Source organism: Geotrypetes seraphini, chromosome 8, assembly GCF_902459505.1.
Source record: "Geotrypetes seraphini chromosome 8, aGeoSer1.1, whole genome shotgun sequence".
In the NCBI taxonomy this organism is placed as follows: Eukaryota; Metazoa; Chordata; class Amphibia; order Gymnophiona; family Dermophiidae; genus Geotrypetes; species Geotrypetes seraphini.
In genome coordinates this window covers 22579200-22604757 of record NC_047091.1, presented here as the reverse complement: position 1 = coordinate 22604757, position 25558 = coordinate 22579200, and the positions used below count along the sequence as shown (strand labels likewise).

Sequence of the window (25558 nt, the reverse complement as noted above, 5' to 3'; positions counted from 1 at the left end):
AGGTATCATAGATTGATCTGACCATGAACTTACGAAGTTGTAAGAGCGATGAAGAAGTTTGGCGAAAGGCAGATCTTTTACGGTCAGGGAGGTATTTCTCAAAAGTTGACAAAGTTTGAATGAGATGCTTAAGGTAGAACGAAAAATGGAAAGCATAGTTCCCAGATCTATTAGCTAGCATCGCATTCTGATACAACCGTTTGCCAAACTTATCCATGGCCTTACCTTCTCTGCCAGGAGGGACAGAGGTGTACACACTAGCCCCCGTGGATTTCTTTAAAGTAGATTCTACCAATAAAGACTCATGGGGGAGTTGCGGTTTGTCAAAGCCCGGAATAGGTATGACCTTATATAAAGAGTCCAGTTTGCGAGGAGCTCCTGGAATGGTCAAAGGTGTCTCTAGATTTTTATAGAAAGTCTCTCGCAAAATATCATGGAGAGGCAATTTTAAGAATTCCCTTGGAGGCTGGTCAAAGTCCAGTGCATCGAGAAATGCCTTGGATTTTTTGGATTCAGCCTCCAAGGGAATAGAGAGAGAGTCGCACATCTCTTTGAGAAAAGAGGTGAAAGAAGTTGCATCAGGTTTGGAGGATGGATCTAAACCAGAAGGATCCTCGTTCCCTGACGAACACTCTCCCTCAGAGAGGAAAGGCTCCTCTGAATCACCCCACAGATCAGGGTCCCTTACTTGAAAGCTACGGTCCCGTGACTCCGGTGTGGAGGGTTCTAGGTGTCGAGTTTTGTGAGTCGACTTACCAGACTTCTGAGAAACGGTACCGGGAGATGTCATCGGGTGTGCCGGTGCCGAAGTTTGCACCGCCTGGTGCAAAGACCTCAGTTCCGGAGCTAAAACTGGCATGGATACCGAGGAAGCTGTTTGTACCGGTACCGACAAAGTGGATGCCGATAAAAGAGGCTGTTCCACTGCCGGTACCGGTAGCTCAGACTGGACGGCTCTGTGTCAGAAGAGCAAAGCAGGAGCTACTGCAATTGCTCTTTGAGCTGTACTTGCAGGACGGCGGCAATTCGCTCGTCCAGCAAAGGCACCGGTACCGCTTTTTTCTTCTGCGGTACCTTTGGTGCCGCTCTACACTCCGAAGAGGAACCTGAGGTCGAAGGGCTAACCTCAATCGGAGCGGAGCACTTCCGCGGGCGCCTCGAGATCGGCAGGATTGGGCTCGCTGCCACTGAGACCGGAGAACGCTCCAGCGGGGAATGCTTCTTAGCCGGCTTACCTGAGGGATGCGACGCCGGCACGGTGTCGCGCGCCGTCAATGAGGTAGGTGCCGACTGCGTCGGGGCCGAAGTCGGGACCGGTGCCGCCAAATCCAACATCTCGGTAACAAATAAAAGTTGCTGTTGGATCTGGCGGTTTTTTAACGCTCTCTTTTATAGAGTGGCACAGCGGGTGCAGGTGGACGCCCGATGTTCAGGACCCAGGCACTGTAAGCACCAATTGTGCGGGTCAGTGAGGGAAATGGGCCTTGCACACCGCTGGCACTTCTTAAAACCGGGTTGGGGGGGCATGAACGTGAAAACGGCTTCTGCCAAATCAAAGGCCGAGGCCTCGATGGTGGCAGCAGGCCCCGCCGGGGCGAACCCGAAAAAGAGAGGGAAAAAAAAAAAATTTTTTTTTTTAATTATAAAAAAAGAAAAGAAAAAAAGGGGAATACAAATTCCGAAAAGGTTTACGCGAGCGGGAAGGCGAATGAGAAAAAAGTTTTCAACAGCCGTTGAAAGTGCGTCTTCTTAGCTCCGCAGAAACTAAGAAACTGGGGACCGCGCGCCTCTGTCGGGCGGGAAGGCACTCGTGCGTGCGCGGTGCGGCCTGCTAGAACTTTCCAAGTTCTTAGAGTGCAATCACTCTAAAATTGTCCGTACCGGGGCTCCGTCGGTGCCGTCACTCATCAGTCAAGAATATGCTGCCTGCTTGTCCTGGGATAAATGATTTTATTTTAAATTTACTGATCAAAATGTGTCTGAATTCTTTCTATTATTTTTTGTCCCCTCATACAGTGGCAGACCGCCCCGGGTGCCAGCTCTAGGGGGGTACACAGCCGGCTGGATCCAGAACCTTCCAAGCTGCTCTAAATGGCACCTGCACCTCAGCACGGCTGCCGTATTTATTCTGAAGCAGAGTCGGCAGCCGCACTGAAGTGCAGAAAGGTCCCATGATGACTGCATTTGCTGCCTCTGCCTCCGGAAGACGAAGTGACGTCGGAAGGGGAGGACCGGCAGCTGCAGTCATTGCGGAACCTCGCTGCAATTCCCTGTGTCTGCCGGCCCACCCCCTTCAATGTCACTTACATCTTACAGAGGCAGAGGCAACAGAAGCAGTCATCATTGGACCTTGATGGTTTGGAGGGAGATAGGAGTATAGAAGGGTGGTGGAGGGAGAGAAAGGGGGCAGATGCTGATGGAATTGGTGTGCACGGAAATGAGAGAGAGACATAAGGGGGAAGGATACTGGATGGAATTGGGTTGGAGGGAAAGAAAGGGGGCAGATGCTGATGGAAGTGAGGGGAAGGGAGAGGAGATTGAAATGCCAGACCATGGGGGTGTGGGAGAGGGAAGGGAAGAAGAAGAGAGAGATGCCAGACCATTGAAGGAGGGAAGGGAAGAAGATGGATGCCAGAATAATAGGGGTGAAGGGAGAGATGGAAGGGGAATACAAGGAGAGAAGATGCCATATAGAAGGGGCAGAGAGAGGGTAGACAATGGATAAAGGAAGAGAGTGTCAAGACTATGAGGAAAGCAGAAACCAGAGAAGACAATGTAGAAAAAAATTATATTTATTTATTTTTTTGCTTTAGGGAAGATGCATCGCTATTTCTGTGGTGTTGCATTGTATGCAGAGTCCAGCTTATTGGTAGTTCAATTTAACCTTTGTCTACATTTTTCTATTTTATCCCCCCTTTTACAAAACTGTAGAGCTTTTTTTTAGCACTGGCCATGATGGTAATTTCTCAGAATTCTATGAGAGTCTGAACTGTTACCACCATGGCTAAAAACCACATTACAGATTTGTAAAAGGGAGAGGGGTTAGTTTGTGATTACATATTCCATACTAGGCGAAGGTGTGTTCGGAAGACATGGTTTTCAGTTAGGAATGACTGTGCAGGATTGATCTGTACTAGTCTGGCTTGTTTAGTTTTACAATGGGTGTATTGATATACTGCTCACTGCAATATGCAAGATGCTGCCTTTTCCTAGTTACACTCTTGTGTGACGTGTGGATTCTTACTAAAAATTATGTTTTTCATACAGATTGGGGGGTGTAAAAAATGATGGGCCTCGGGTGTCACATATGCTAGGTACACCACTGCCTTCATAGTTTATATCTAATCCACAAGCCTGCATTTAGGACCTACAGGGTATATATCCCTCTGATTCATGACAATTTCACTTCTCATGTTATCTTATCCATTCTTTTTATTATACAACTGCCCAGATAAGCATCATTCTTTGACGTGATTGGACCTTGAAAATTAAGGGCATCAGTGTTCTCCCCAGAAATTTTTTCAAGCCATGAAAAACATTTGCTGCATTTAGTGTGCCACAAAAAACATTTGCTCCGTTTAGTGTGCCGGAGTTAAAAAAGTTTGAGAGACGCTGCTCTATACCATTTGAAAGAGGGCAAAGGAGAAATTAGGTTCTTACCTGCTAATTTACTTTCTTTTAGCTTCTCCAGACCAGTAGAGGTTAACTTTACGAATGGGTATATATCTAATCATGACCAGCAGGTGGAGACTGAAAACAAAACTTTGGGACAGTATATACTATCCTCCCTTCTCTATTTCCCTCAGTCTGCCGAATAGCCAAGCAGAACCAAGAACTGGAAAACAGGAAGAAAACAATACTCCGAACAGGAGTAACAAATAACATACCCAAATGCTGTTGGAAAATGCAGAGGAGAAATACCCGAAGGAAAATGTCCCCACAGCTCGCCAGCTAAGCCAGCTGAGCCACAGCCGCTGTTCTTCAATTCTCCCCGGCCCTAGAAAAATACTAGAACCCGCAGCAAAAAACAAAAACTGCCCGCGAAAACAGCCCCAACAACAACAACAACAACAGACAGGGTGGGGACCTCTACTGGTCTGGAGAAGCTAAAAGAAAGTAAATTAGCAGGTAAGAACCTAATTTCTCCTTCTTTAGCACTCTCCAGACCAGTAGAGGTTAACTTTACGAATGGGACGTACCAAAGCAGTCCCTCTCACGGGCGGGACCCCCGAAGGGCCGATACCAGAACACGCTCACCGAACACCGCGTCCCGACGCGCCTGAACATCTACCCGATAATGTCTAACAAAAGAATACAAGGAGGACCAAACCGCAGCCTTACAAATATCCACCGGAGGCACGAGCGACGACTCAGCCCAAGAAGCCGCCTGACCCCGAGTGGAATGAGCCTTGAGAAACTCCGGAACAGGCTGCTGTTTCAGAAGATAAGCGGAAGCAATCGTCTCCTTGATCCAGCGCGCAATAGTAGCCTTAGAAGCGCCAGCTCCCCGACGAGGACCAGCCAGGAGGACAAAGAGATGATCGGACTTCCGGAATTCCTGGGTCCGCTGCACATCAGAGCGAAGGACCCGACCGACATCCAACTTGCGCAGCTGCCGTTGCTCAGAAGAGCCCTCCCGACCACCCAAGACCGGGAGAACCACCGATTGATTGACATGAAAAGGAGAAACAACCTTCGGCAGAAAGGAAGGAACAGGCCGCAAGACGACCCGCTCCCTAGACAACTCCAAGAAGGGAGCCCTACAAGAGAAAGCCTGCAGCTCAGAAATACGCCTAGCAGAAGTAATGGCCACCAAAAAGACCGCCTTCACAGTAAGGTCCTTCAAAGAACAGTCGTCCAAGGGCTCGAAAGGCGGGCGCACCAAAACAGAGAGAACCAGATTAAGATCCCAAGAGGGAACCGAGGGCCGTAGGGGAGGCCTAAGCAACTTGGCCGCCCGCAGAAACCGAATCACATCAGGAAGAGCCGATAAACGCTGACCTGACACCAACCCTCGAAAGGTCGACAGGGCCGCAAGATGAACCCGGAGAGAAGACCAAGCCAGGCCTCTATCCAGGCCATCCTGCAAGAACTCTAGAATGTTAGGCAGAGAAGCGCGAAAAGAGGTCACTCCCCGCGCCCGACACCATTCCTCAAAGAGACGCCAAACCCGCACATAAGCCCGAGAGGTAGAAAGCCTCCGGGACCCCAACAGTGTAGCGATCACCTTGTCTGAATATCCCTTCTTGCTAAGGCGACCCCTTTCAAGAGCCACGCCGTAAGACAGAAGAGAGACGGGTCGAACAAGGGAATGGGACCCTGCATCAGAAGGTCGTCCGAGAGAGGCAGAGGAAGAGGAACCGCCACCAGGTGCCTCACCAGATCCGCATACCACGGACGTCGAGGCCAATCCGGAGCCACCAGCACCACCAAACCCGGATGGTGAACAATGCGAAGAAGCACTCTGCCCACCAGCGGCCAAGGAGGGAACACATACAACAGCCCCTCCGTTGGCCACGGCTGGACCAGAGCATCCAGACCCTCGGCCAGCCCTTCCCTGCGACGACTGAAGAAGCGGGGCACTTTGGCGTTGCCACTCGTGGCCATCAGGTCCATCAGGGGCTGCCCCCAATCTTGCACTATCAACCGAAACGCTCCGGCGCCGAGAAACCACTCTCCTGGATCCAGGAAGTGACGACTGAGGAAGTCTGCCTGAACATTTTCTACCCCGGCTATATGAGAAGCCGAGAGGTCCAGAAGATGGGACTCCGCCCAAACCATGAGCCGAGCCGCCTCCTGCGCCACAGGAGTGCTCTTGGTGCCCCCCTGACGATTGACATAAGCCACCGCCGTGGCATTGTCCGACAGGACTCTGACCGACTTGCCCAGCAAAAGGGAGTGGAAAGCTAACAGCGCCAGCCTGACCGCTCTGGTCTCCAACTCGTTGATCGACCAGGAGGCCTCCTCCGCGGACCAGGTGCCCCGAGCTGAGTGGCCTATAAACTGAGCCCCCCAACCGAGGAGACTCGCATCCGTAAGGAGCACCGTCCACTGCGGGAGATCCAGACCCACCCCCTGAACCAGGTGAGGGGTCCGGAGCCACCAGCGCAGACTGCAGCGCGCCAAGCCTCGCAGGGGAACCGGAACATCCAAATCTTGCCTCCGGGGAGACCACCTCCGGAGCAGAGCATACTGAAGAGGACGCATGTGGGCCCGCGCCCACCTCACCACGTCCAGGGACGCCGCCATTGACCCCAGGACTTGGAGGAAATCTCGCGCCCGAGGACCCCGGGACGCCAAAAGCAGGCGAATCTGAGATTGCAATTTGCTCACCCGGGCCTCTGGAAGGAAGACCTTCCCCAAGGAGATGTCGAACATAACCCCAAGGCACTCCAGACGCTGAGCCGGGACCAACCGACTCTTGGAAAGGTTGACCACCCAGCCCAGCGACCGGAGAAACTCCACCACCCGAGCCGTAACCCGGGAGCTCTCCTGCAACGACTTTGCCCGAATCAACCAGTCGTCCAGGTAGGGGTGAACCAGGATGCCCACCGACCGCAAGGCTGCCGCGACGACCACCATTACCGTGGTGAACGTCCGAGGAGCCGTGGCCAGACCAAAGGGAAGCGCACAGAACTGAAAGTGCCGCCCCAAGATCGCAAAGCGAAGGAAGTGCTGATGAGAGGCCCGAATTGGAACCTGCAAGTAGGCCTCCGTCAGATCGAGAGACGTAAGAAACTCCCCCGGCTGAACCGCCAGAATGACCGACCGCAGCGTTTCCATGCGGAAAGACGGAATCTTGAGAGCTCTGTTGACCCCTTTCAAATCCAGGATGGGCCGAAAGGTCCCCTCCTTTATGGCCACCACAAAGTAAATGGAGTACCTGCCGGTGCCCCACTCCGTAGGGGACACCGGCACCACTGCCTCGAGATCTAGCAAACGCTGAAGGGTCTGACGAAAAGCCTGCGTCTTCCATGGAGTCTGACATGGAGAAGCGAGGAAAAGGTCCGGCAGAGAGCGGGTAAACTCCAGAGCGTAACCGTCCCGCACCACCTCAAGGACCCACTGATCGGACGCGATCTCGGCCCATTTGGGGAAAAATTTGCGCAGCCGGGCCCCCACCGGAAGCAAAGGGGGCGCCGGCAAGGAGTCATTGCGCAGGACGGGAAGCGGGGGAACCGGCGGAGGGATTCCCTGCCCCCCCGACGGGCCCCCCGAAAGGGCTGCATGCGCTGGAAGAACCGACCCCGGGAAAAACCCTGAGCCGGGAAAGAAGCAGCCCCACGCCCCGGGCGATACTTGCGAAATTCCCGCAAACGCCCCCGGGCAGCCCCACACCTAGACGCAGGGCGGGCACGGTCCTCAGGCAGACGGGGCACCTTCGAGTCCGTCAGAGTCTGAATCAACTCATCTAATTCCTCTCCAAACAAAAAGACCCCCTAAAGGGAACTTTAGTAAACTTAGCTTTGGACGCAGAATCCGCCGCCCAAGCGCGCAGCCACAAAATACGCCGCGCGGCCATGCCATAGACTTAGCCGAAATCCGCACCAAGTCATAAAGAGCATCTGAGAGGAACGAGGCAGCCATCGCAATCTTCGCTACCTCCTGATCCACTAGAGACCAGTCATCAGACTCCCGATCCAGGACACGCTCAGCCCACCGAAACACGGCACGAGCGACTAGCTCCCCACAAACAGCCGCCTGGACCCCAAAGGCAGAGACATCAAAATCATACTTAAGAAGAGTCTCTAACGCACGCGCCTCCGAGACCCTAAGAGCAGAACCGTCCATAACAGGCACGGTATGCCGCTTAGGAAGTGCCGAGACCACCGCGTTCCCCATTGGCGAAATTAAGGTAGCCCTACCTCCCTCCGGGACGGGATACCCAAGAGCCAAGGCGCACACCAAACGAAACTGCGCCCATAGGCCACTGCGCCAACACAAAATCCCGCAAATCCTGACGCACAGGAAAAGAGCGGGAACCAGGACAGACCCCCTGAAGCAGAGGGGCCCCCATACGCGGGGTCTCCGGCGGCGCCACTGCAAAAATGCAGCACCAAGGAGACCTGCTACACAGGTCTAAAAGCTCATCCCTCTGAATAAAAAAGCGCACCACGGACGCATCTGCTCTGGAAGACGGGAAACCCGCCGCCCCGCTGCCAACAGGCGTCCCCTCTAGAGGATCCTGGAAGCCCGCCAAAGCAGCCAGGTCCTCAACCAGGCCAACACGCTCCTCCGCCCACCAATTCGCAATCCAAGCCCCCCCGCGGGCGCTTGGATGAGGGAGGAGGAAGAGGGGACGCCAAACGAAAAGAGGGAGGCAAAGCCATAGGGGGCACGGAGGGAAACCCCCCCCGAAACCCCCCAGGCGCACGTGGGACCCCCAAAAGTCCGCACAAAGAAAGAAAATAAATTGGGGGCAAAAAACCCCTGGGGGTCCCCAGGGACTCCCTGCCCCAGCAGGGGTCCATGCTGAAACCTGCCCCTGTGTTCGCCATACAGGGGGAAGGTCACCTGAGGTTGCAGACAAAATGGAGGGGCCAGACAAAGAAAATGGCGAAGTTCCCGCCAAAAATGCTCCCTCCATGGCCTGTAGCGGCTGAGAAGACTGAACAGTCTCAGCCGCTAAGACAGGCAAGTCGGCATCAGCTGTCAAAAAATCAGCTGAGAGGGAATCCTTCGGGGAATCCCTCCGTGGGCGGTTGTGGAAGACCGGGCTTCCCCACTGCTCCAAGCCGACTCGCGAGGCACCATCGGCGGGGAGCTCTGGGCGCCTGCAGCCGCTGCCGACGGAGCTCCACCACCTCACCGACCCAAACCGCCGAGTTCAGGCCGGCCGCGAGTGCCTCGCGGCTGGACTAAAATTGTGGCCTACTCCCCCGGAGAAGGGCACAATTGCTCCAGACGCGACCTAGCTATAAAAAAGTGCTGGTTACATGAAAAAATACAGTAAAATACAGTTTTCTTAAAGGGAAACAACCCTTCAGACCAGCACTACCTCAGGATTTTTTATTTTATTTTTTTACAGAACAGACTCCACAGGCTCTCGAAGCAATATGCCTTGCTTGACTTAGGGGGCAAGGCTTACTGCTGAGGCTCCTCTAAAAAAATGTGGGGAGGTGGAGGAAGTGGGGGGAGGGACCCCGCTCGTGACCCGCCGGGTTTGACACCCCCGAGGTCGGACGGACCCCCAAACAGGGCCCGACCAAGCTCCGTCCGGCCAAAAACAGGGACAATAAACCCCTAAACAAATTCCAACAGCCCTACCAAGAGAGATGGGTACAGATCACTCAACACCTGCTGGAGACTGAAAGAAGACTGAGGGAAATAGAGAAGGGAGGATAGTATATACTGTCCCAAAGTTTTGTTTTCAGTCTCCACCTGCTGGTCATGATTAGATATATACCCATTCGTAAAGTTAACCTCTACTGGTCTGGAGAGTGCTAAAGAATATCTAATTATTCACTTCTAGAATTGGATACTTCTTAAATTTAATAAAAAATTATGGAACAAGTGTCAATCCTTAAGTCATATTGAGCATTGGAAAATAACTAATAATAATTAACTAATACAAATAGTACACATTTAGAGCTCCTTTCACTAAGCTGCGATAGCGGTTTTACTGCGCGCTTAGCTCGCGCAGAATTGCCGCACATGCTAGACACTAACACCGACATTGAGCTGTAGCGTGGCAATTCTGCACGCGCTAAACACGCTATTGCAGCTTAGTAAAAGGAGCCCTTAATTTTCCCCACCACCAAATTTCCCTGTCCCGCCCCACCCGGCTACTTTTTCATGCCACCCGGCTGGAAAAAGTTTCTGGGGAGAACACTGAACATGCATATTTCCACCAACCTCATTTTTGCAGCTGAATCATATTTCTCATGCCTCCCTCTCTCTCCTACAGTGAAGTGGATACACTTAAGCCAAGAGGAAAGGCCAACTTGCCTCTCATTCTGCACACAATCTATATCCTGGAAAGCAGAGTGACTTACCTCTAACAAGTGAAACGGAGCCCTGTGTATCCAGAGCTCAACTTGTCTTTTGGACTACTGAGCTTGCACAGAGGGTCATGCGCCATCTCTTAAACCTACCACCAATTAACATTGCAAGCCTTTGATAATTTAATTTTTAAGTTGCAAGTTTAAGTTTTTGAGCATATTGTTTTTTGGTTTTGTTTTTATTTTAATTTCTATTCAAAATATTTGAATGAGGAGTTGACTTAGTTTTTGATGTAAAGTTTTTCCACACGAGCAGGAAGTGTACTCCTAGTGTGAAGAAGAAATTAGGTTATTTGCTAATTTTCTTTCTTTTAGTACCTCCAGACCAGCACAGAACCTGTTCCAGTAGGTGCAGACTGAGACATATTGACTTTTGGCAGTAGTACAAGTGGGCTGTGCAGTCCCATCTACAATCAGTCTGATGAATAGCCAAGCAGAAAGAAAACATACTGACTCCACTCTCACATGGAGAAGGCAACGTGTCCAGATTGGACCTGGAAACATTATTAGATACGGATTAGAACAAGAACCTTCAAACATCCCCCCAGTTCACCAGCTAAACCAGGCGAACCAAATGCCACTGATCTTAATAGAACTTTGCTCACACCTGCCTATTCCAACTAGAATATCCCTTATAATAAGGACATAATACATGCACATACTTTCAAGCACATGACACATACCCTGTTTATCAACGTACGCACAAATAGTCTTATTGGGGAGACTTGTAATCTGGGGACCAGTCTGCTACACATGACAACGACCTTACTTTGGTGCATGCATGATCTAGTATGCTGTCAGTAACACTACCCTGCACAAAGCAATTCGGCAGATGAAACTGTGTGACAGCATGAAGTTCTTGTTTAGCAGGTGGCCCAATTTCTGAGTTATACAGTTTTTTCCTGAAGGGCTGTGAAGACCCAAAGTCTGGTTATTTTTCTTGCCTCTGAAGTGCCTTTACTGATCTGCCTGTGTCTGAGCTTTTTGAAAAGAATATGATCTTCTCCTCCCAAATGCTTTACCACCAATTTCTGCACCTCAACTCCCCCCCCCCCAAAAAAAAAAAATCATCTGTTAACATTCAGAATTCATTACCATTCCCCAGACCCAGATAACTCCCAATATGTTTAGGAGCCTTTAGGCTATTGACATTGACACTGTCTCCACCACCATCTCATCAACCATGTCATAAAAGTGTCAATGAAGCTGTCTTCTCCTATAACACCCTTCTCTCCTCTAGATACATCTACTTAACGTCTTTGGCTTAAATACTGCACACATGCTGACTTCATACACTCAAATTCCTACCGACATCCCTCCAGTCTGCCCTCTCACTTGCCAAAGAATACAACACCCATTTATAACTCTTAGCTCTCACTCTTGCAGTCTCTGCTCAAAGTGCCCTCAACTCCAAATCTTCTTTCACTTTCTCTCCAGACTACGGCTGAATTCTTCCACAAGGCTCAGAAGATTCACCTTGAGTTCTAAACAAGTTCACCTCCCCCCACCCCTTCCATTTGTTCCTTCTGCCAGCCTCCCTTCAACCCCTGCCACCTTTTGTGAAATTACTGAAGAGAAAACTGCACTCTCCTCCAAACCCACCACCTGCTCCTCCTCCACTGCAACTGTTCCCTATGTACTTTTCCTCAAAATTTCTCACTAAACCCCACATGCCCCTCAAACTACCACCTCATCTACCTCCTTCCCCTTCTTATCCAAAGTTTTAAAGGAGCAAATCCCACTGGCTCTCCAAGCTGTAGTCAGTGCCCTTAGGCAAGGCATACAGCAGAGGCACCTCTAAATAAAAATGGGTGAGATGATGGAAAGAGGGGAGGGACTTGGCCTCCCAAGAGTTGACACCCCTGAGGTTTAAAGAGCCCCTCACAGGACCCAAACTCAATCTGGGCAATAAAAAGGCTCCTGCCTATCCTCTCCAACAGTCCACAAGGGAAGGTCTAGGAAATAGAACAGAACTGCACAGGCTTACCACTCCACCTGCTGGAGACTGAGGGATAGCACAGCCCACTTGTACTGTTAGAATTCAGTGTGTTCAGTCTCCACCTGCTGGCAGAGGAGTGTAAACCTATCTGTCTGTGCCGGCCTGGAGGGACACAAAAGAATAGTATCTTTATCTGGGTAATAAACTGTACTTTAATAGATTCAATTGTATTTTTAATTATTATAATTGTTCCCTCTTAAGAGGAATCTTTAGTCATCTGCTTAGTACACTTTGAAACAGGAGGAATAAGCTACATATAGTATAAGTGCCCTTATTGGCTACACATGGCTCTGTAGTTCCTTATATTCAAAAGGTGAAGTGAAAGCACAATTATGTCCTGTCCATCCCATGCCCTTTTAGTATCCATTACCATTTCAGCCCTCACCATTCTTCCTGGGAGGGTATACAAGCCTTTTCCACAGTCTTGATATTGTTAGTAGCGTATTTTTCGCTCCATAAGATGCACTTTTCCCATCCCCAAAAAGGGGGGTGCAAAAGGGGATGCATCTTATGGAGCAAATACACCTCCCCCAGCGTTCTGCTATTGCACATGGCCCCTCCCCCTCTGCTCGCCACCCTCTTATCCACTCGCTGCCGCAGGAAAGGAAGAGATGGGCTGGTGGTATGCAATCGGGCCCACAAGTCTTGCCCCATCAATTCTGATGTCTGAAAGAAGGTCCAAGCAAGCCCATAGCTAGCCCAGACGTTCTCTCTGATGTCAGAACTGATGTCAGGGGAAGGCTTGTGGGCCTGATTGCACGCCACCAGCCCTTTCCCTTGTGGAATTGCAGCAGCTGAGGGTGAGCGGCGGACTAGGGAGGAAGGCAGGCTTCATGGAGTTGCGGCAGCAGTGGGCGAGCGACGGACCAGGGAGGAGGAATCAGCGTGGCAGGCAGGGAGAAAGGCAGGCAGGCTTCGGTGCAGGAGGGAGGAAGGACAAAGGCTAGAAGGCAGTGAGGGGAAGGGGGCAAGAACTCAGAACATAGGAAGGAAGGAGGGACAGTGGGAATAGAAAGAGACAATTGTTGGGCCTGAGCAAGTAAGGAAGGAAAGAAAGAAAGAAAGAAAAAACTATCTAGTAGTGCAACCAGATATCATCAGACAACAAAGGTAGGATTTCAATTTAGTGATCAAAAACTGTCTGCTGAAGTATATTTGTCTATTATTCTAGGGGGCTGGGTTCAGAGGCACAATTTGATTCAGAATATATTTTTCTTGGTTTTTCCTCCTCTAAATCTAGGGTACGCCTTATGGAGCGAAAAATACGGTATATTCCTTTAGAGCTTCTGACTTCACATGTTTTTAATACGAGAATTTGTAAAACTAGACTGTACGAATGTTCCTTCACAATTCTTATACAACTTAACATACTGAAGTAAACTCTCTAAAACCGAGCAGGAATCACAGACTAAGCAAACCATTTCACAGTACAACACAATGAATGCTTACCTTATACGGATAAACATTTAGTTTTCAACCAACATCCAACAGCCTGACCTAAAGGATAATATTTTAAAATTAGTAAACTGCATAGAAGTGGTTATATTTGCTCTGTAAAAAGAGAATTCTTTTTAAGAGCAGCTTAAAATCACAATTACAGATTAAGACATGAATGTGATGGGACCCGTTTTATAAATTGTAACTTTAAAAAGAGGGGGGACGCATTTTAAGTTATTTGTGTAGAAAATGATGTCAGACTAATCATAACTAAAATTCAAATGAGGCAAAATGTTTAAAGTAGTATTCAAATTTGAATTCTGGCCAGATAGTACTGCCAATACGATGACCTATTTCTAGAAAAACTTAAGAGGTTGTACCTCAGTTAAATTAGAAAAAGTTGTTTGACAAGATGAACACTTTAACCCCATTAAACAATCCCAGGCTTCCTAAACAGGATGAAGCTCATGTGTTTATGGCCAAATCCCCATCTGCAATGTAGAGACATCCCACTGTGGGAGTCGCACAGCAGAGTCCATCTAACTGAACAATGCTTGAGGACTGCTTCTCCTGAAGAGCAGGGATTTTAACACTGTTAACACCTCCCACACCACCACACTGGCTTAGGTAAAATGTAATGAATTTCTTCTAACTTTACTTCTGTACCTAGCAAAAGCCAGTGTCCCACCTTCTGTCCCACCTATATAAAAACAGGAGCAATCATGGTGCAGTTTGTTCAGTTACACCAGTGCAACTGACATGCAGCTCCATTAACTCAAAATATATCTTCACATTATGGGAAAATCAACTGCAAAATAAAAATTCATTACAAAACTCCATGCTGGTCAGTTACTTTAAACAGCACCAGTATCTAACTAGACTACACATTCTGGCATCACACTTCTGAAATGTTTATTCTGTGTATTAGCCAAAGTGTTACATAAAAATGTAAGATCATAAAAAATGAAACACAATGCAAGCACTTAAAATATTCTGATTTCATATGCAGTTATATGCATTTGCTTTTCCAGGTTTAACTTAAGCATTTCATATCAAGCACAGGTACCTGATTGATAATGTATAAGCTGAACCCAGTTCCCTTAAAAATTCTACAGGAAAAGGCTTAACGGGAAAAGACTGCATTAAATATGCCAACAGAACTGCTCCATAGTTTATTACAATTCCCAACTATCTAGCTATTACATAGAGCAACTAAATTTTATGTCTCCTGCGACAGCATCAACTGCTGGAGTTGAAGTCTAATGGTGACCCTACTCCAGTGGTCTCCAACACGCAGTGGTCTCCAACACACAGCCCCCCCCCCCCCCCAAGTCCTCAAAAACAGTTGGTTGAAATGCTTTTCAAATCCTGAAAATGCATTTATTTCAATCTTGCCCACTTTGATATAGGAACTGCAAACAATCTCAAGTGTGTTACTCAAGTGTTGCTACTGTTGACAATCAAAATAAAGTGAGTTTTTTAAAGATATATGCTTGAAATGGTATAGAATCAATTAGTATTCATTTGTAATGTTTAATACCCAGCTTGAACAAACAGGTTAAGGCAGTTTACAAAATTAGTAGGTGTAAGCTTGAAATCTTTTGGTGGCCCTCAGAGCTCTCATATTTAAACTGTGGCCCTTTGCATGAAAAAGGTTGGAGACCACTGCCCTACTCTATTACACTAAGCAGACATACCCTATAGTAGACTGTTTCAAGTGTAATAGAACAAGTTGTTAGCAACCCAATGACTACAGGATCTCAGGGCAGAATTAAGATCACATTACAGCCCTATGCCCAGCCCCACTGATCATAAAGTAAGAAATGTACCACTAAGTCACAATGAGTATGATCTCGCACAGGTCTAAGACATGACATTCAACAAAAGCTGAAGGTGACCCTTCCCATACATTCCCTTCCTTCACTAAATCAGGCAGCTTATACATTAGCTAAGAGCCAGTATAGCAGTAAAGTCTGAAGTCCAAGAAGCACGACGATACCAGTCTCTAAAGCTCAAGCCAGTTCATACTTTGATCTAATACACTCTTAGCAAAATTCATTTTAGTACTCCCTTTGTAATTAAATCAAGCAGAAACTAGAAATAAAGGGGAGAAGGGGGTGGAGAACATCATCAAGTAAAATGAACCATGCCAAGTGATTTTTCTAATACTTGATGAGGTTGCATACTGGTGAGCACCCCAACAGAGCAACCATTGGTGGGTGCCCAAGGTAGAGAATGAACTTGGGGAAGCAAGCCATCTTGGGTACAAGAGTGTTCATTATCTCAGTATTTGCAGAACCCTTTTAAGTTCAATATACATTGTTTCACCTAAGTAGTATGTATTCTAGTCTATTACATCACATGAAGGCACTTTGCTATAGCAATGTTCAGGTACACCAAGCACCCAAACTGCACTGTATAGCTTCCTCTACCACCCCCAGCCTTTGCACGTCCATTGTACTAAAATATAAAAGCCAAGCCCTGAATGGATGATGTATTCAGTTTAGATAGCTACCATCACACCTTTTATCCATACCAACGAGTGCTGCATTGTAGTTCCATATTCAAAAGTGTGATGTCAGAATCTCCACAGAATAAAATGACAATTCACCGAGTTATAGGATATTGCTTGGTACCTACCTGCATGCAGTCAGCACTGAGAATCTTGGAGCAAGCGGGAATACTACATCCGGGTCCTACTGTCCACTGCCATTTGTAGCACTACGTTCCTCACAGTTAAGCACTGTAGAATGCTGGCTAAAGTGCAGTTATGTAGCAGGCCTCTACATTTAGTGTGTAATTGCAGTCTCTAGTGCTCCAGTAAAACAAATTTGCTGCCACAATCGGTTGCCAAGGATCTGAATGTTCTCTACCACAACATACCACAAGGAAAAGAGCAGCTCACAAAAGCAATGCATTACAATTTCTTCTGAATTGTAATAGTTACACGATGCATCTAAAAAATGGTATGGGCATTACTGCACCCTTCTTCCTTGTAGAATTTATAAAGCAATCTTTAGATGAACTACAATTTTAACACTGTAGTACATTAAACTTCCTACACCAGGATGCAAACAAGGAGGGTCTCAAAAGCCAAACTGTCTCAAAATACTATTTGGCAGTATTTATCAACAAAAATGAGTCTCCAAGAGGCAATTTACATCTTCACTGAGGTCAATATTCAAGCAGCATAACTAGGAAAAAAGGTATAGTTGATCCCACATCATGAGTCGTGGCCCATGCTATGGATTACATTTCCTATTTGTTTAATTTTAGTAAAATTTGCATTTCAAAATGCTATTGTACTAGTGCTGCCTCAACATCTGATTTGATCAACTGTTCATATACAGAGGGCATACTTCTTGGCAATTTAGAATTTCAGAAAACCTGACATTTAGGGCACATGGTGAGGAGTTTAGAAAGGATTAGGCCGGATAGTTCATGTTTAGCCTAAAACAAAGCAGGCAAACTGACTTGCAGGTGATCTTTACTGGAGCAACAGCATTCTGCCCTTGTTGTGCTCTTCATTCACTGTTCTGATAAAAAGAAAAGTGGGCAGGAAATGCAATTCCCCAGACATTAACACATACGTACAGTGCCTGTCCTAAAAAAATATTTCCCTATAGACGCAACAGGTAAAGTTTTGAGACAGAATGGCTTGGGTTTAAGATTTTAGAAGCTAAACCAACACAACCCACAAACCCATCTCTCAAGAGATCTGCACTGGGCAGTTTATTCCATCAACTATAGTTTGACAATTTATGCAGGGAACCTTAATATACACATGCTTAAGTGTGAAACCTAGAGTCATTAAGACTCAGGTTGCTGTTTATGGGTAGTAATCAAAATATTGATAGGACTAGATTATGTAAGTCAATAATGGCCTCATTCTGAACTAATCTAAAACCAGGACTTTTCTGCAAGATGCAGCCAACTACATTACTATTTAGACAAGAACTGCAGCGTTTTAGTCGATGACTGTTATACCACTCTCCGGCTTGTGTTTCAAATTCAATTGCATTGTAAACTAGGTGATTAAAAGGGCCACATCTCCTGTTTAAATTGTCAGTATTGGTATCTAAATCATGAAAAATTCTGGCACCCATAAAGTCTTAGTTATAGATTTAAAATAAAAAGTAGTTTTATACAAAAATTAAGGTTTGTATATTTCACTAAGAAGAAAGTTGCCCAAGAAAAGAAGATTTAACTTTGTCTAAAGTATACACAGGTGTCTTATGTTTAACATTAAACACTTGTTTGATCTGAGTTCTTTCTTCCTCATAATTTACACATCTAATTCTCTTGTAGACAAGAATTTCTCTACTCCATGACATCTGATACCACCTGCTCTATTCCCATTTATATATACACCTGACACTGTGTGCAATATTCACTAATTTTTATGGCAAAAACCATTTTTCACACTACATGAGATTCTGCAGCAGTAAGCTTAATATGCATGCGCAGAATCTCTAAGACAAGGGCCAAAGCTCACCCATCCCAAGGTCTAACTGCTATTGCCATTTCAGCAGACATCAAGCACTTCTAAAGGCAAACATACAATGACTAAGTTAATTTGATGAAAATGCACTATTATAGAATGTACAGCATTTTGCCACTGTGTGCTTACCTTCAACAGGTGTACTTAACATATCACGAATACCTCTTGGCCATCTTCCCATTGTTTTGAGTGGTCAGAGGAAATTTTCACTTGCCAGTTTTGCAGTGGCAATGAAATATGGGTCTAGTGCGTTTTCTTGATACTAGTATTTTATCATTAGCAAACTAAGGAGATTTAGCACCATACTAGGAGGGTAAGTGACAGACCCCTACAAAAGTCCAATCAGTTGTTGTGTGAGGTCATAGGCTTTCATAATGTAACACAATCTGACTGTACATAGTACTAAACTCCCCATCTGCTCCCAGTATTTAGGTCTGAGGTGTTAGAAAATCAACCGAAAGAGGAATATTTAGGACACATTAGAGGTGTCAAAGTTTCCTTTAACTTCACCTAGAATTATGCAGTGTTTCTGACACAAAATTAAATTTCCTAAATCTTAGCTGCCAGACTAATTTGAAACAGCTCGTGTTTACTGTAGAATACAAGACATGTAATCATAAAATTTAACCAAATTTGACTTCTTGCATGATAAATTTTCACATCAATAGTCCTGCCAAAAATATTCAAATGAGGGAGTGATTGCCCAATCTGCATAGGACAAGCATTCTAGGTTTGGGTCCATTTGATATATGAATATAATTTCATACATCTAAGGACATATTAGGTTACATGGCTTGGTTTTGCATTCTACAGAGAAGCTATTTCAACTGCCTTAATTCTGGGTATTCAAATGTATTATTTTGTAAAGACTTCAGCATCATGAAGTAGCTTTGCTGAAGCAGGTTCAATCCAGATTAAAATAATCCACTTTAGAAAACATATGGATCACCCAGCCAAACTAAGAAGACTTCCCCCAACACAGTTTCCACATTTAACAATCCTTTTATTTAGAAGTTGCTTAACTCATTACAGGGGGAATAGCATAAAAATAAAAAACACTTCCACTTTAAAAGTCTGCAAATGCTCACATGTACAATGAATAGCAAGAAAACACCCAGCCTGAAATAGCTTGCAATTTCTGTGGCCAGGTGGCTATGACTACCACAGGGTTCAGACTCCAGCATTTGAATTACTTGCAAATGGCTTTCCTTTGCTTCCTGCTGTAACAGCCTGTATCCTGTGGCTATCAAGAGGCTACAACAAGCCAATTTAGCAGTACAAGGTTATATGCTCTATAAGGATATCACCAATATTCAGTGACTGGACCTTGGCCCTGATGTCTAGGATTTGGATACTATTCAAAATTTGTTATTTCCTAACCAAGTATTAGCATCATGACTGGAAAAAAAATGACGTAGCTTCCATTTAAAGCTCAGAAATGTACACTGGAGATTTCAATGGCACAAAGTGCACTGCCAAAAAGGGAATATGCACAAAAACGGCTATAGCTTTTTAACACTGCAGTACACAACCTAATGCTCCCAACACACCACGTACAAATGTTAATCTAAGTGTCTAAACATCCATAAAAATGTAAGAATTAAAAAGGTGGCTTTCAAAAGGCTGGAATGAATTTAGAGGAATGTCTAAAATCTGGACTTTTTGTTTGGGCCTTCATACTCCTCTCTCCCTCTACCATATCCTCCACCTGTAGGACCAGGTACTGATCCAATTCCCCTAGAACCTGGGATAGTACTTGCAGGCCCTGCACTTCCCTGCCCAAAGCGTTCATTACGCTATTGGAACAATCAGTTCATTACAGGTAGTTGATGTCCGTGTGTGTAATATATGTATTTTTTTTAGAAGGTTCCGCAGTCAACGTTCGTCGATACAACCACCATTGAGCCGATCCACAGGTACCAGGAACATAGAAAGGAAAAAAGGGTAATTTAATAATTAGTTGAGTATAATACATGCCTTTTGGTATGATCCCACTTCAGCTACTCAATCTGTTTCAAAGGACAGATTTTCCCTGTAATGCTATAATTAAAGAATTAGTTCAAATATTAACACTCACAACAGCTCTCGGCCTACTGTATATGCAGTCAGTTAGGTTTTTAAGAAATCCCAGATAAAACTGTCAAAACAGCTCAAGCAATTTCTCAGACTCCAACCCTTATGCTGTATGGCGGCAAAGTACAAATTTAGTTAAAGGATATTCATAATCAGTGGAATACTTAAAAGAATCTCTACCAATAAGCATAATCACTAATCTTTGTATGCCAATTAAAATATATAGTACATATTGAACAAGTGCGATTTAGATCTAATTACCATATTGTTTTTAACAAAGCTGGGCTATTATTGGAACAATGGGTTTTCTGGAGTCTGTGGTGGGCTATTAATGGAAGAATTCTCTTCTCCATCACTCCTCCCTGAGATGACCACTTTTTCTCCTCCATCCAGCCCCCAATTAACTGGAGTTGCTCTTCTCCACTCTAGACCCCTCTCCTCCAACCCACCCCCACAAAAAAAAGAATCTTTTCTTACCTCTCCTCACCATTATGGTGCTGTGGGATTTTGAGCATCTACATCTGTACACTGCAGGGCAGGTGGAAGAGAGCAATGTTGGTTACTGCAAACCCTGTGGGAAGGGGGGGGTGCTACTGAAGTAATCTAAATTTGGCTTTTAAGACATTTGCAGGGTTTTCTTGTTTATGCTGAAAAATCATGGGGGTTAGTGGGCCATTAGAAACAGCAAGTACATTAATTGTAGAAACATCAGATAAAGGGAGACTAAAAATTGAGGCAAATGCTGAACAATTAAAAGAATATACAAGGGTGGTTTGAAAAGTTGGATAAGTTTCCATGAGATGGCATCACAGTCCATTAAGTCATCAATTTTTGCGGGGTTTGACAAAACCTATTTTTTCTATGATATGAAGAATCTGGAAACTGGTTGGACTAAGTATATAGCCCTTGATGGAGACTACACTGTTTAACTTGAATTTTTACCAAACTTTTCAAACCACCCTTGTAGCACTGGATGAGTATAAATTATTATGGGGAATTACAAGTTATGGCACAAAGTAAGGATTCATTCAACAGATAAAATTAGAATGTTTGTAAGATGAAAGATTGCCAATGAGATTTATCCTTGGTTGTGAAATCACTTGGATGCTATTAAAAGAAAATAACTCTTGCAAAATGGAAGGAATTAGGTGAGAACTATCCCTACCCCAAGAGGTCTTTCCAGGGGAATCCAAAGGCTATGAGAACAAAGCCATGGCCAAAGGAGAGAACCTCATATTGGAAATAGCAGGTCTGGTGACAGTTTCAGATTTTAAGAAGCTGCAGTAAATGAAGTTGAGACATCTTTGGTACATTTTAGAGCACATCCTTTTTTCATTCCAAATCACCAAACAATCAAAATTAATATTCTTATTATGAAAGAGGCCGAACATAAAAACTCCATTCTAATATAGTTCTCAACCCAATCCTTGGGGATATCCTGTAAGTCAGACTGGCTGGGTGGGTGGGTGGGTGTGTCCTAATGACTACACCCTGAAGAAAGCCACAGCATGGCTGAAATATCAGTTCCACTTATTCAGACATGGCAAGACTGAAACTACAACAATCAGTATACATGAAATTCATCTACACCTCAATCATATACAAATCTCTCATGCATATTCATTGTGGATATCCTGAAATATGACTGGGTGCATCCCAAGGACAGGGTTGAAGAATGACTGTCCTAAAATATCGGTGATTTCTAGGTTTGTAAAAAAACTTTAAAAATGACATCTCAACCATCAAGGTGTGTCATAAGTTGACCAATTTACAGTACTGGATTGCTTATGGCCAACATTAGAACATCTCTGTACAGTATATACAAATTCCACAAGATGGAGCTTTGTTACCTGACAAAACCATTGGATTTCTGTAAATTGTATGTATTCTGTGGATGAACTGGCACCAAGAATTTTCCCATATACCAAAAATTAATTAATCAGCAATGTCATGATATTGCAATGGGCGCTTTAAGCCCCACCACTGGCTACACTATGTAATATTTTCAAAAATACTCCAATTCAGAATTCCAAATATAATATTTTTTTGGGTACTTGTTTTTGACTTTTGTATGAATACAAGAGAAAGCGGGAGCTTAAGCGCAATTAATTTTATGTCCAGTTAAAATGACAATGCATTGTAAATTCTATATTTGTTTTTAATATTTTGATTACAATTTTGCAACTATCACAAGCCAGCAGACCAGAAGTTTACTATTTAATAGCTTCCATACATTGGAATTGGAGAACTATCCCTGTGACAGACTCTGCTTTCCAGAGCAAGCACAGTTGCTGTATTTTTCGGTTTATAAGGCGCACATGTAGAGGAGAAAAAACCAATTAGTTTCAGAATTTTTTCTTCTTGGTTTTTCCTCCTCTACATATAGGTGCGTCTGCTACTGGGAAGCCCGCAGCCCCTAGGTATCTTTTTTTAACTGGCGGTGGTCCAGTGCGAGGGGACATGATAGGGACTTTTAAAATACTAAAAGCACCGCGTGCTCGCAGTAGACTTTTGAATCTTTAAGATTTTATTCCCACTCTCAGCTGTTGGACTGGTCATGGATTCTTGGGGAGGGGAACTGATTATATTGTTGAAAATGTTATTTCCTGAATGGTATTACTGTTTGTATTTGCTTCTTACTGCTGGAATAATAAAAATCATTTAAACATAAAATACTAAAAGGATTTGACAAAATAGAGCAAGAAACATCGTTATTCACATTATCCAATGTGACTTGGACAAGAGGTCATGGATTGAAGCTGAGGGACACCAGGCCCAGGACAAATATCAGGAAATTCTGCTTCGCACAACGAGTGGTGGACGCTTGGAACGCACTCCTGGATGAGGTCGTGATGGAGACCACCATTCCGGGATTCAAGGGCAAGTTGGATGCACACCTTCTCGCAAATCACATTGAGGGATACGAGTAAACAAGGTTTCTCAACAGGGAACACCTGGCTTGGTGTCCGCGGGTGCGGGTTGCCGGACTGGATGGACCTAGGGTCTGATCCGGCGAAGCCATTTCTTATGTTCTTATGTCCTACTGGACAGCTGCCTTTCTCACTGCAGAGCGGCACATAAAGCAGTAAAAAGACCTTTGTGCTTCCTGCCTGGTCACGCACCGCTCTGATTGGCTGCCGTCAGTTCTCGTGAATCTGACGGCAGCCAATCACAGAGCAGCACGAGATCAGACAGTAAGCACAAAAGGTTGCACTCCTGCTTCATGCGCTGCTCTGCAGCGAGAAAGGCTGCCATCCAGCAGAAGACCGTGCTGAACCACCACAAGTTAAAAGAAGGTAGCGGGGCAGAGGAGGTGTATTCACTCCATAAAAGACGCACCCACTTTTCCACCCCCTTTTTGGAGGTGGAAAGAGTGCATCTTATGGAGCGAAAAATACAGTACTTCCTGCCAACAGGTATTACCCAAGGACAGCCGGCAGATATCACTTGGGTGACGTCGATTAAAGAGCCCGGTATGGTCAGTGCAAGTGTGTACTGTCACTTTAAAAGACTTGAGTCCACCCTTACTTTGCATGCACTGATGTCTTCTTCCTCCTCCTGTTTTTCCCCTATTCGTTCTTTTACTTTGAATATTGTAGCTCTCACCTCCTTATCTTCTGTGCCTGTTTTGTCAGACCTCAGCTACAGCATCAGTCCTTCCTTATGCACTCAAAAATGTAAATACAAGGGTCATTTCATAATGAATGCACACTTTTTTTTAAATTTACATAGGTATAGGTGGGGTGGGATTGGGAAACATGTTATTTGTTAATTGATATATTATTAATGTATGGGAAGGGATTCTTTTATATTTTAATGATTATAAGTAAGATTGTCAAGCGAATTGTTCAAAATTTTTTTTTATTGTTTATTATACACTTGTTGTAAGATATGAAAATGAATAAAGATTTATAAAAAAAATACTGAACAAGATAAGGGGGGTGGGATTATGAAGGATAATAATTGATAATTGTTATTTATTAGTATATGGGTGGGAGGGGTGGGCTTCTTATATAATTATTTATTTGGAATATTACAAATAAGAATGTCAAGTGATTAAGATATTTATGAATGATTGTTGTACACTTGTAATTTTTGAAAATGAATAAAGATTTAAAAAAAAAAAAAATTTACATGTTTTATTTTTTTTTTTTTCAAGTATTTCTTTACAATCCTACAATATAGTCTCCTTGCTTTGCAATGACTGAGTACCAATGTCCGGGAAGCTTCATTATTCCAAGACACTGTTTTTGTTCAGTTGTCAAATGGCTCAGGTAAAGGCAGAAGAAAGCTCTTCCAGAGATGCAAAACAATGTTCATGCATAAATTGTTTCAACTTTGGAAAAAGGTCGAACCCTGGTGGACTCATGTCTGGACTGTTGAAACTATTGATGAAACGTGGGTCAGAGACTTTGAGCCAGAGCTGAAATTACAATCCAACGAGTAGAGCTCCATCTTCCCCACAACCAAAAACATTTTGATGAGCTCAAAAGTGAAACAAATGATGATTTTTGCTTATGATCGCGAAGATATCATCATCACAAAGTTCCATGTGGAAGAAGTGTCACAGCAGTGTATTATCGTGATTTTTTGCAAAAAAAAAAAAAAAAAATGCGCAGAAAAAACCCCTCACAAAACCTAACCTCAGTTCTTGGCTGGGCCACTTGTTCTTAACAGCAATGCTCACCCGCACATAGGGAATGTTGCCATTGAAAAACTACATGAATACAGCTGGGAGGTGTTACCTCACGCTCCCTACAGTGCAGACATGATGAGTCCAGACTTCGACCTTTTTCCAAAGTTGAAACAACCTATGCGTGAACATAAACGGTGTCTTGTATGGAATAATGAAACTTCCCGGACACTGGTACTCGGTCATTGCAAAGCAGGGAGACTATATTGAAGGATTGTAAAGAAATACTTAAAAAAATAACATGTGGTGGAATTCGTTGTCACATTTATAAAATAGAAAGAACAATTGCTGTACAAAAAGGGAATTATAATAAATTTAAAAAGATTTGGAAGCCATTGACAAATTATTGCTATGAATAGATGCCATTTTCCATTGAGGGAAGGAGGAATAAGTTATACTAAAGCTTTGATCGTTAGAAAGGAATATTTGTATTTATATGATATTTTTGATAAAATAGTAGTGGGAAGGGAGGGTGGGGAGTAAATTTATGTATTTAAAAATATAATAGAAAGAAATTCAAGTGATGTATTCAATGTCAAATGTTTTATTATCTGTACACTCGATGTAAGATGAAAAATATTAATAAATTAATAAATATATATATACAATTGTTATTCTCTTGATGGATTTATCAAGTGTTGTTTCTGAGACTATATATGATTTTTCTTGTACACTTGTTGAATGATTAAAAAGGAATAAAGAATTAAAAAATAAATAAATAAATTCAGCATATTACCAACAATTGGAAAAACTACTATAATCTTAACTATACATTTTGATGGAATTCAGTATGCCATATTTATAAGATGGAAAGAGCTATTGGTATGCAGAAAGGGACTTACAATAAGTTTATA

At 44.5% G+C, this 25558-nt stretch overlaps 1 protein-coding gene across 2 annotated transcripts in view; it reads right to left on the bottom strand.

The window, feature by feature from the left end:
• Positions 1-25558, bottom strand: part of SFPQ (splicing factor proline and glutamine rich) — a 126226-nt gene that overhangs the window by 21421 nt on the left and 79247 nt on the right. The window contains exon 10 of one of the 2 annotated variants that reach the window (XM_033954419.1): positions 13450-13497. In XM_033954419.1, the coding sequence (XP_033810310.1) occupies positions 13474-13497 (24 nt within the window). In that variant the 3' untranslated portion in view covers positions 13450-13473. Of the gene's footprint in view, positions 1-13449; positions 19735-25558 lie in introns of both variants that reach the window. The other variant, XM_033954418.1, reaches the window with a different exon arrangement.